The following is a 12,677-nucleotide window of genomic DNA, read 5'->3' on the forward strand; positions in this document are numbered from 1 at the left end:
CTGGACAGGGAGTGGATTACACACACACAGGCATCCAACCAAGAAAAGGGAACAAAGAAATAACAAAAAACAAAAAAAAAGAAAGAAACAAAAAACAAGGATGGCCATGAAAAACCAAACAAAAGCAGTACAGTCTCTAAGAAGCCGAACCAAAAACAAAACAAAAATGAAAAAAAGATAAACAAACAGAGGAACATGCAAACTATGGAACTCATGAACGCATGCAGCAGAGGTTGCTGGGAAAGCAGACTGGTGAAGTTTCCATACTCTCAGACAGGGCTTTCATCTTTTTTTTTTTTTCTTTTTCACAAGAGTATTAACTATCAGCTGTCTGACCAGGGATCTTTACCAACCAACCATACTGTGAAAGATGGTTTAACCAGAAGTTAAAGGTTCTGAAAGTGCTGTGCAAGTATCAAAACATCTCTATATTTGGCTTCTTCTACTGCTTGGGTGGATACCATGGGAAAAGGGCCAGATAAGTGAGCTGGAATCCGTTATGAGCCACAGCGGAACAATATGTGCCGGTGATCAGTGCTTATGTAATACCTGAGGTAAGAGAACTTGCTACTTTACAAAGGGGTTTTAGATGCTTTTGGAAAGTACCCATTAATCGATGTTGTACATTAAAGTAACTGCAGTCACACTTACTCCTGAAAATAGCATTTAACCATTTTTTTTTTTACATTCTTTGCCCAAGTGATGTATCAGATAGAATAGTTTACATCTGTTACGATATAACCACAGTACCTTCAGCCATAAACCACACTGCTGCACTTTGTAGTGCCAGTCTCAAAAGCAGCTGTGGTAAAAGGTGTCCTCAAAAAGTCAGAGGTAAAAAGAAGAGAAACAAAAACGGGCGAGCTTGCTTCGTACCCTTGAATGGAGTCATGACACTGAAAAGCTGCGCAGAACGGGGGAGAGAACACTAAATATGCCCAAAGAGAGTAGCAGTCCGCGTTGATCTGATGGCGCGTTCAGAGGAAACGCGTTGGAAGAGAAGCATGGAGAGCGAAGGACACTTTGCATGGCTGTGCACTGGTGATCTGCAACCAGAGGAAATCCTCTTTGCCTCAGCGTGTGTGGAATTCCCTTCGCAGGCGCCCGTCTCCTCTTACTACAGTACTCAAGGAGACCTCCTACCCGTCCCGATTTCCTTTTCAGGTTTCGCCGTTGCTGCGCTGCGGCGTCCTATCTGTCAACCGTACGGCAGCGGCCGCTCTTGCCCGGCCGCGGCACAAACTGGAAAAGGGAATCGGGGCCAGGGACTCACTCTGAGGACAGGCTGCAGTGCAGCTGAGGACAACCGCGCGTCAATGCAGATCATCAATGTACAAAATGCAAACGCAACAAATGGCACAACTGTCGAACAAACAAAAAGAGGTGGTGTTTAGCAGAGAGGTTGCTAGCTTGCATGATGTGTAGTCCAGTATTGGAAAGAGAAGTACTCCATTGTTAAAAACATCAGAAAGCCAGAAAACCCAGAGTCAGACAGCCAGGATGGAAAATATTGAGCAGAGAGGGCAATTTCTTCTCTTCAAAAAGAGGCCGGATTGGAGGTATGGAGACACCATATTGCTTTCAAATACTAACCCACAACGCAGACTTTCTCTGCTGCATGGTTCCTAGAGATCTACCCATAATTTGTTGTATTTTTTAGTTATCTGGCTACTGTAAACCAATATATTTCATTTTAGTCACATTTTAACATTATTTTTCAGTGCATCAAATGATAACACACATATTTTAATGACGCTTAAAAACCTTTATATCAAGTGAGATTACACAAATCATTAACACAAAATAACTGAAGACAATTACCACAGTACAAAACTCAATGCACATAGGTAAAACGACAGAAAGTTAGGCTAGTATGCATCTCATTTACTGATAACTGCACTGATTGCTATATGGTGAAACCCACTGACTACACAGCCGGAAATTAAAATAACTCTTTAAAATTCCAGCTAATCATGGCAACCGCAATAATATTACTAATAGCCGAGCCCTGTTTGTTCTGTAAACAAATGGTGTGCTGTTGGGCCTGTCTAAACAAGGCAGGTCAGTTTTTATTTAATTCATTCTGATGTCACTCAGTCTTAATGCATTTGGATGATAGCATGGATTTCTTTGACTAAATGCTAGATGGTTTAATTATATGAAACTGTACATTTAAAAATCAATTTTACACTAATGTACAAAATTAAGTAACAGCATCACTTCCTCATTTGGTTTAATAACATGGCTGAGATCAAGCTAGTAGTTTTTTGAAAGTGCTTGTTAGTGCTTTTTGCTTTGCATGGAAGGACAGGGAGATTCAACAATGAGCGACACAATCCGAAACAAACCCTAAACTGAAAACATCACTGTTGGTTTCAATTAACTGCCTTGTCCTCAGACACACTGCCTCTTTGGAACGGGGCATCTCGAGGAAAACACGGAAATTAAGCTCTCCCAAGCTGGGACGCCCACTGGACACCAAACCACATGACATGCACTACGGAGAGCAGGACCTCTGCTTACAGACAATTCAGTTGAGGAGCTGGTCCAAGAGAAAAAGTCTGGCAGGCCATCGTTTTTAAACTGTGGTGCAAAACACTTCACACTAACACAAAAGCAATGGGTTCCTGCCGAATGAGTTATCAGCACGGGCCAGAAAAGAGTGTTTGACACTGAAGACAGATTAAAAATCTGGTACTTCAAGAGAGGAAGCATGTGACCTAGTCACATGGCATTCTGAAACAGACACCATTCAGAAAGCGACCCTTGTCAGCTGACTGTAGCAGTTACTTTGTAGCAGTTCTGATGGGTACAGAATGGTATGCTGGAGTATTCTTGGGGCGCAGATGATTAAATCAGTGCATTTACTGGTTTAGGGGATCAAAATTCTTCCCAGAAAATACTAATTTTGAGGTACAGTGTCTGCATATTTGCAGCCTTATTTTATAATGTATAAAAAATGTGAGCAGACTTGAACTCTTAAGCCCTTCCAGCTGAATTTACATTTGTTTCCTTTAGTCAAAGCAAGGATCCTAACACAAGGAAACATATGCAGGTTTGCTTGCCTCGTATGTTCTAGGGACCATAATCATATACAAAAAAATTAAATATGCAGCATCTTCACAATAAATCAGGAAGAATGTGGAGGTTGAGCAAGACCTGAGACAAAGCTTGACCTACTATCGTAACTGTGTCACTGTGCCGTAGTTCACAATGTTGAAATGGAATGGAATAATATTGTCGTAAATGTGGCGGATCAACACTACTCAGCGTCCACACTGAATACTTCTGCCTGCGGCAGCACCAGCAGGGTCCGTCCCTCGTCCCAGGTACCGCGCACTACACTTACCACTTCCTCACAGACGGTTCTCCTTACCTGCGACTTTCTCGTCCGATTCCCTGTTCCCATCATCTGAGTAACGGGCGAAATCCAGGGAGTCGAGAGTGCTGATGCTGCCGGCTCGATCTGAAACAAACAAACAAGGAAAATAAGAGCTGTCATACCGTTTCATCTGGTGACTGTCCCTTAAACCCTTCAAATTCAAATTGTACTTCAGTACTTGTCCAGTCAAGTCAGAGTAAATCACACAGGCATTTAATAAATCCGTTTTCGTTGGTAATACAGTATTACACCGTTTTTTTTTTTTTCTTTTTCATTTTTTGTGCACCTTTAGGTAGAAGTCATAGTGTTCTTTTTTGCCTTTTCCCCCTTTAAGCAGCCTTATATTTGAATCAGTGATTGTATATCAGGCTTTTCTCACAGTAGAAGCCACTGCATTCACTGGGGAGTGCTGAAGCAAAACAAATGTAGTCCTAAACTTTCATGCAGCCAATGTGTTTATTTTTCCGCGCTATTTTTCAATGTCATCAGAGTAACTCGCAGGCACCTGACGAACTGCAGGGTGCCTGAGAGCGGTGCAACGAGAAAACCCGTGCCAACCTACCCACCCCTCTCCCCAGCGAACGGTGGGCTCATTGGTGGTAAATGACATAGCTGAGACGAACTCAGGCCATAGACTTCATCTTGAGATCCTGCGGCCCTGAGCTTCTCTGAAACCTCCTGTCGTATTGTTCCTCTTAACAGAAATAAATCAGTCACAAGGCACTGCAGGTTTGTACCATCAAGATGTACTGCAAGTTTAATGCCTAGTTTCCAAGTTAAAGGCAGTCTAATAGACTATTTATGAGTGCGGTGCTTAATAGTGTTACTCCTTGTTTCACTGCAGATATGTCATGGAGAGAGAGTGCTAAGTGACAATTGCCTGAATACTGGTTCAAGCCTTTATTTCTGGTAAGTAAATGACATGACCTTGTAGTTAATGTACGTGAGTCAAGGCACCTAGAGAAGCAGCTACTTTTAATGAAAGTCAGTCCATATGCAGTCCATTTGACTGCAATCATTTGAATTGTTAACATTTCTGGTGATGATTTATAAATGCTACAGGGAATGCCTACACTGCCACCTCAGGGTAGGAGCAGAGTAATCTCAGGGTGGCGGGACTATATGAGAAAGCCTGGGCGTCCAGGTACTGTGACTCTCGCATCCAAGGGACAAAGGCATGGAACTGCCCAGCAAGATCATGGAGGGCTTCCCGAAACTTCTTCAGCCCCTCCACGGGAAATGCAGTGAAACACTGCGCAATATTGCGGAAGATGCACGCAGAACGATGCGTCAGTTTCCACGCGCCGTCCATTTTTGCCCTCCCGTATCCCGAGCCATGATGTTTACCGACTGCTGGAGGGCAGGATGTGGAGAGGGCGGGAGTCACTTGAGTAGTGTAGCACTGCACTTCCTTACAGAAAAGGCCCAAACCCACGTGATCTGCCCTTGCAGTCTCTGAAGCCGCTTCAACTGATCCAGAATGCTATTGCCACACTAGTCTACAACCTCTACAATCCTTTCATCTGCCAAACTCCTCAAATCCCTACACTGGCAAGAGGTTTTTGTGCACATTACATTCAAGGCAGTAGTGCTCCCCTAGCAGGCAGCTTAATGGCCAGCTCTCCCCTACCCTCAGACAATCACCTGGCTATGTACCCCTGCCAGACCACTCTGCTCCACTCCACCTCCTCAGGTCACCTGTAAATCCCTCCCCTGCAGCGATACTCCTCCCAGCCGCATCTCCTCTCAACCCTTTCCCATCCCCATGGCGCAAAAGATTCCCTGTTACCATTAGAATGGCTGAGTCACTGGCAGTCTTTCAGTGCAAAGCTAATACTCACCTTCTGCGGCTACACCTTGGTTCCCTCTCCCAGCACTTTAACCCATCTGCAGGTGTAAAGTAGCCTTAGACTTGTAACACATTAGGATTATTTATCGTAGCACTATAAATGTTTATCACAAGCCTGAGTATGTTGCCTGCTTCTGATGCCAGTGTTAATGCTGATGTCTATACCCCATGATACGTGCTGAATGCTGAATGTAGGGCTGTGACTGGGGGGGGGGGGCACGGTAAACTGCTAAATCGCAGTAATTTGCTGCTTTATTACCGCGGGAAGAAAAAATCATTACTGCCACAGCCCTAGCTGAATGTTCTCTAATTTGTGAATGCAGAAATGTAAATGCAATGTAAATCCTAACTGGACATTCTCAAAGGCTGGCTTCATTACGCAACAAGCAACTTAATAGCTAATACAACTGAAATACAATAGTCCTTAAACCCAGGCAGGAACTGTCTTACACGAGGGTCATTCAATTATCTGTCCACAGGCATATGAAACATGCCAGTTCCACATTTTACAACGCAAGTCTTTATTAACACAGGGTGCCGGTCTGAAGTACACATGACCCTATGTATGAGCACCTTAAATCCACTATGGCTGGGCACAGTGGGCAGTACTATACATTTACATCCACTGGAGAAACGCAACCGCAAACAAGCAGTGGCGCATTACTGAGACCGGTCGTGTGTCTCAGTCGCACCATTAAAACCGGTCCTGTGCCGGACATGTGTTGCTGTCCCAGAGCTGGCTAATGACTTTCCCATCTGTCTGTTCGGCGGGGGGGACAACACGAGCCTGTCCTTACCTTTGGGAGGCGGACACAGAGCTCAGTGCAACAGACACAGGGCTCCTCTGGGGCACAGGCCTACTTAAAAAGCACTTCCACACAGCCCTCAGCAACAGACACTAAGAGCCACTCAGGGTATACTGCAAGGCGTGCAAGCAATGTATGCACTGCCATTTCTCATCAGAGAACAAATATAAAGACCTTACTTCCTAAAAGCAGAAATGAAGTGGCTCAATATTACTTAGGAATGTTCAGAATATGATTTCAGTGATGATGTGGTTAAGTGTAGCAAGAAGTAGTATTTTTTTTTTTCCACAGGCTTTAACAAAACTGAAAGAGTTTGATCCAGAGCATCCAGAGCAAATGTACTGGGTTTTTGCCCACAATCCATTTACAAATACACACACACACACACACGCGCACGCACACACACACACAAAATCCTACGGTTGGAGTTCACACAAGGTCAGCACCTTCTGAGCACCATCGCGGAAATCCAAATACAAAGAATGCAGTTATCCCCCTCAGTGGTTTCCTTGACAACCGCACCTCTCCTTCACCCAAACGCAGCGTCGTGACTCAGGCCTGCTCCTCCAGTCCTGATGAAGGGCGTGCACTGTTGTGTGACGGGTGCCTATCTCTGCCTAGAACTCAGTGCTCCACAACTTGCCTTTTAGCTCTGGAAACTCCCAGGGCGTGACAAAAGCAACAATGTCATTTGAAGCTTGTTAGCTGACTCGCTGAATAGAGCTGTTGTCAAACTGGTTGAGGGGGTGATGGCGAAAGTTGGATTGCCAGCACTGGCCTATATTTAACATATATCCAACCCCTTTTCACATGGTAGATTACTTCAACAGACTTAGATTTTTTCAAAATCAGTTGAAAGAACATAAACACTAGAGAACATGTAAATACAAATGAAATGAAAATTACCAGTACTACTGTCTTTTAATCTTTTTTCCCCACCTTCTCTTTTTTAAGCAATGAAGGAATACATACTAGACCTAAACAGACAGACATATACAGCTATGTTACAAAATGGAAAGATGGAAAACCGAGGCATCTGGGGATAAAAGGGGGAAAAATGACCACATTACATCCTTAACCATTTTCCAAGCAGCCTCTCCCAGTGCTTAATTTAAGTGTGTGCTCCTCACACATCTCCACAACATCACCAGCTGAGGAGTACCTGCAGTGTGCCAGGGAAGAGGGGGCCAGTCTTAAGAGTTTACACAAGGACACCGAATTTCCCATTTATTGTTGCCTCTGATTTCGCCCCTGGGGTACCCCGCTGGGCTGGATTGAGAGCACTCCCCCTGCCCCTCTGCCATGTGCCATGAAGCTCTCTCCCCCCCGGGTGAGTCAACAAGCAATGACTGTCGCACATCAGTGCCACCTGGCAAAGGTCACGATTGTGGCGTGTGGCGTTTTCTAGGGAGAATGAGGTGCACCTCCCCTAACAAACATCCGTCTACTATTGAAACCAACTGGCAGTGAGCTCAGTGTTTGATTATCAGTACAATTTCTTATGTCCTTATCCACACCAGAGGTCTTGCCAGGCATGGTAATCACATAAAACAAGAGTTGCAGAGCTGTGTTACCAGTCACACTACAGAAAACTGAGGTGCTGCAGTACTGCTTAGGGTTCACAAGCATAATCTGAAAGAAATATGAGGGACCCAAAAACACTCAGGCCTGCCGAGATGAATAATTCACCAGAGAGAGGCAGTTCTTCACTGTAAGGAGAACCTGCTCTGCATCATTAAGGCTTGTTGAAGAAACAAATCCCCACCTGTACTTTTCCTCTCTAAAAATGTGTGATCTCTAAATTACAGCACCATTTTGAACCTTTGTGGCAGATGAGAAAAATAACTGAATATCACTCTACCCAACCCAAAATTTAATGTAGGGCTAGTTAATAAGTAGGCATGCATTATGAAAATAAAGTTTTAAGTAGTGACTGATCAAATATTCAAAATTTAAGAGACATGACAGGAATGAGCTTAGATGAAATATAAAAACGAGTTGAACATAGCCAAACAGAGAATGCCACCCTCACCTCATCCCTCAATAACCTAAATTAAGGCAGTAAGACTTTCTACCTCGGTCATAACCATAATAAAAAATGGCCACTTATATATAACATTCTGATCAGTATAAAAGATCTGTTCCCTCTGTTCTTCAGAAATCCTCCATTAGAGCCTTTGGAACTCCTCTCCCGGTCTTTGGCTCGGGGTAACTGAAAACTCAACTTATCTAGAGGAAGCCCCTTTTCCGCAGTCAGCCACACTTGCGAGGGGAACAAGTAATTGGGCCAGTAACTGTCTTTTGATCAACCCAAGAGGGAGGGCAAGGGATCTTGCACTACACTTAGAGACAGGGTCTTCATGAGATGCCTTATTTCTAACAGCAACAACAAAACTGCCGAAACAAAGAAAACAGGAAATGTCACATTTTCTTCCACTTTTTGTGCACCCATGTGTGTTGGTAGGTGGGAAACCCCAATGTAAAATCAATGCACGAACATAACACTGAAGGCCTGCGCAAGGGCTGGTGAATGTTTCGAATGTTTAGAGCTTGGACGTCAGAATTCCAGGAATCTGGCGGGGGGGATGGAGGGGTAGATACTAAAGTTAATCTGTAGCAGCAAGAAAACTTTCTCTAAGGCCCAATGCCACAGATGTTTTCTTTGCTCTTAGTTTGTGAAACAGAATTAAATGTGTTACTTTTGTATAACGCATTTTAGGCAAAATTCGCTTTGAATACACTTAATCAGGATAGTACACTACAACAAGTTTCCAGGCAAATTCTAATGGTCTTCTTATGAATTACAATCCTGAGAACACACAGTATCCAATTTAACAAATTCAGCAACCTGCCAATCTGCCATGGGCCACTAAGGACCTGTACAACCTTGTAATAAAGCAAGCAATATGGCCGAAAGTGTAGCATTATAACTCTAAAAGCCACAAAGGGTCTTTAAATACAGAATGCTCACCCATGCACTCAGTTTATATCCAAACTTCTGAGAACTGCACTTTTTCATGTCTCATTACCTCACTTTCTTTGCACAACCTTCTCGTTTCATTTGGCGATGCGACCAAGTGCCTGCTGTCATTGATACAATGCAAATGTCACCAAGTAAACTGCCAAGCAATTACACAGAAATGTTTGCAAACAGGATCGCTTTGAGATAAAGAAGGAGATCTAATGTAATTTATCATGAAGAATGGAACATTCTGAAAGAGACGAGAGTGTGGGCTCATGCTGAATAAAGCATGAAAAGCAAAAGCGTCTAGATTTCGTGTTTGTGATACGGCAGAACTAGGTGCACCCTGTCTGGTAAAATCATAACTTTTCCACAGTTCTCTGACTACTCTTACCTCACGGAAAGACAGCAAGCACACAGAGCTGACATCGTGTGCCAGAAGCCAGCAGGAAGGCCACAATTGCCTTTAGGGCATATTGTGAATTAATATATGCATTCTGAATGAAGCTTGACACAACAGATATGTGGTCTGAAACCATCTGCTGCCCCTCGGCCAGGTGCCAGCACTTTTCCCAATTGCATTAATTTTCTGATAAAAAGCAGCCCCTGCTGGATCTCTGCTTGTCCTCGACAATACCTAACACAGACAAAGACAATTAGCCATGCACAGAATGATCCTCCAAACCGAGCCCCTCAAGTCCCATCTGCAAATCAAATGGCGCCAGTCAAAGCCTTCCACACAAACACTTTACGAATGGTAAAGTGTTGCAGGCCTACTCTTTATTTACATATCTGTCATTCCAGCATGAGGGCCTGCATCACTGCTCTGACGGTAAGGGCAAACGCGAGGCCATGTTTTTTTAAGTGTTCACGTGTGACCTCTCAGAGTGCAAGTCCGGGAGATGTTTGCTGGAACTGACTAACATTCATCTCTCCTTACGGATCTGCCTTTCACAGTTCGGGTTTTTGGGGCTTTCTGAGGAGAGGGACTGGATTGTATGGCTGCTGCGTCAGATATAATGTAATGGAAAAGGTTGAATAATTAAAAGAGATGGGAAGAAGGAAACTGCTACCCACTGTTTTGCTGGATAAAACTCTGCTCCACTGAGGGTATGGGCATTTTCCTTTAATCCAGGAGTGACAGTAAAGAGAAAGACAGCAGGGGGCATATTGGTGGGGATGCAGGGTAGCCTAAACACACACTGGAACATGAGCTCCATGATGCATCTCACAACACTAATTAAATGCCACTCTATCATCCAAGTCAGCTCAAACTGCCTTCACTCTTCAATAAGGAAACATGCATATCGGTAGTACAAAGTCAACACACTGATGATACATACAGCCTATAGCAAAATCAAGACTGCTTGCAAATAATAGTAGTTAAGTGAGCACTGACATAGTTTTTTTTTTTTTTTTATTGTACACAGGTCACTGATGTACAGCGGGGAGAGTAACATACTTCAAAGTGACGGCAATGAATGCACCACAGTGGCCAGTAAATCCTTTACTGAAGCACATAAACTACTTTTTCGTTGCAACTATGACATGGATTTTTTTTTTTTTTACTAAATGCGAATATGCTTTCTGAATCGCATTTTGAAAATCTCATATCATTAATGTCTAAAATTCAAATGACAAAAAGTCAACTAATTTTTCAACTAATGCATTGGTGACTCATCAAAAAGGTCTGTGCTTCCTGGGAAACCTTCAAAAGTAATAGCTGAATTCCCCTGGAGCGAGCAGGTAAATGAGAAGATGTGGCTTTAGTCTGACCTCTGAAACTCTGAAGCACAGATGCTCTGATCCATACTGACTGCAGTGAGCTTCATGCTTAACTTGAAAAAATCACTGGAATAATGCTTTTCTCCCTCTCGGTCCACATAATCTAAGTCTTTGGTTTAAAGTCAAATTTCCTTTCTCTCAATTCCTCTAACTTACTGGTCAAATCACTTCTACCTGTTGTTTTCCTCTTTCTGGCTCATTGTATTTAGTATTTCTTTACTCAAGGTAATAGCCAGACTTCTTAAATCACTAAAAAGCTTTACAGAACCCATTTAACATTATAAGATGCTATTCATTGGACTGATAAGGTCTAAGATGAACCCTAAAAGAAGCCTAACAGAATGCCTTTTTATTGATTAATGCATAGAAGTATTCAATGTCTTATCGGATCAAAATAAATGAAACCCTCCTTTTTCAAAAAATGAAAAGAATCATCATGTCCCTACTGAGAGCTGTCACACAGCCTTAAGGAAATTAAAGTTTTGCATTTGTTGCAGAAAGGACTATTTATCAATAGTGTTTCATTTGTGATTTACTAATTGCATACCTGCATTCACCCTCTGCCTTTCTTCTGTTTTAAGATTTGGCTGGGGATACTGGACCTTAAAACTGTGACATGAACAAAAAAAATCACCTTCCAGCAAGGTTTAAGGTTTAAAGCTTACACCACTACAACTACAGCTACTTCAACTTTTATTGAGGAACAAGGTCACTTATGACATTGTGATATCCCATATAAGTTGAAAAAAAAAAAAACTTATCCATGTATGCATAGAATAAAAATTTGGTGTATAGCTATGCATGTTCTTCTGTTGCCAAGGGAACACTCGGGATACTAAATCTAAGTTGTTTTCTCACATAACTAAAAACAGGACTGATTAACTACAGTGCCAGAGTTTACAGCAATATCACATGCTTGTTAAATACGCAGCTAATTGTTTTGTAACCACCCACAGTGAGCATAGAGCGTTGCACAATAACAAATATGTAGGCTGCATTTTGGCAAAGAAGTGAGTTGCAAATTAAGGTCTACTGTGCTGTTCTGTTTGGCTGTAATTTCTATGAAAACAATTTAAATAGGCTTACCCCTCAGAAGTCACAGACATAAACCTGTATTAAAGCATTTCCACCGGCTTTGCTGGTGGAGGTGGTTGATCAGTGGAGACAGGAATTAGCTATCTTAAAGTTTACTCATCAGTCCTGTTGACAATGTGTGACGTTTTTAATGATCGGTTTCAAGAAAGGGACGAAAATGGCACAGCTAACTCACTCACCCATCTTCGCTTGTTCAAGAGAGCATAGCGCCTCGAAGAACGCATGGCTAAAAGCAGTGACAATAGTCAGATATTAAGACCACCCGAGAAACGCAATTTCTAAAACGTTGGTTGCACTAAATGTGAGCACTGACACGAATTTGGCATGAGTCACCTTTTTATCTGCCCTGTCAGAAAGCAGTCAATTTATCCCCGCGGGCAAGCTAGTGTAGGCTGTGTCACGTTACCATCTCCAAAAGGCCAAGACCATCTGGTTATCGTGCTGTACACTGCCTACCAGCGATTAACCTAATCAAAGATGCAGTCCCTTGATCAAATTTAGATTAACTTCTGAGCGAAGGTGCTATACGACTTCATTCTAAATCAACGTAACAAAAGCTGACTTGAGCTCCGTGTAAACACAACATAAATCAACCCTGTTTTCATGCCAGAGTTCAAACATAACATTTTAAAACAATGCAACAAAGCATTATATAACAGGTTTTGCAGCCGCATTTCCCACTGGAATAGCTTGCGATCACGATGTCATGCTTTACAGAAACGATAGGTTAGATATTACAGATACCATATGCACAGGTAAGGTTGAGTGAAGCGACATCTATTGCGTACTAAGCGGTTA

At 42.8% G+C, this 12,677-nt stretch overlaps 1 protein-coding gene across 5 annotated transcripts in view; it reads right to left on the reverse strand.

The window, feature by feature from the left end:
• Nucleotides 1–12,677, reverse strand: part of relch (RAB11 binding and LisH domain, coiled-coil and HEAT repeat containing) — a 38,192-nt gene that overhangs the window by 24,368 nt on the left and 1,147 nt on the right. For all 5 annotated transcript variants that reach the window (XM_036520830.1, XM_036520827.1, XM_036520826.1 and 2 more), the window contains exon 2: nt 3,377–3,466. In XM_036520830.1, the coding sequence (XP_036376723.1) occupies nt 3,377–3,466 (90 nt within the window). The remainder of the gene's footprint in view (nt 1–3,376; nt 3,467–12,677) is intronic.

The sequence above is a fragment of the Megalops cyprinoides genome, chromosome 2 (assembly GCF_013368585.1).
Source record: "Megalops cyprinoides isolate fMegCyp1 chromosome 2, fMegCyp1.pri, whole genome shotgun sequence".
Classification (NCBI taxonomy): Eukaryota; Metazoa; Chordata; class Actinopteri; order Elopiformes; family Megalopidae; genus Megalops; species Megalops cyprinoides.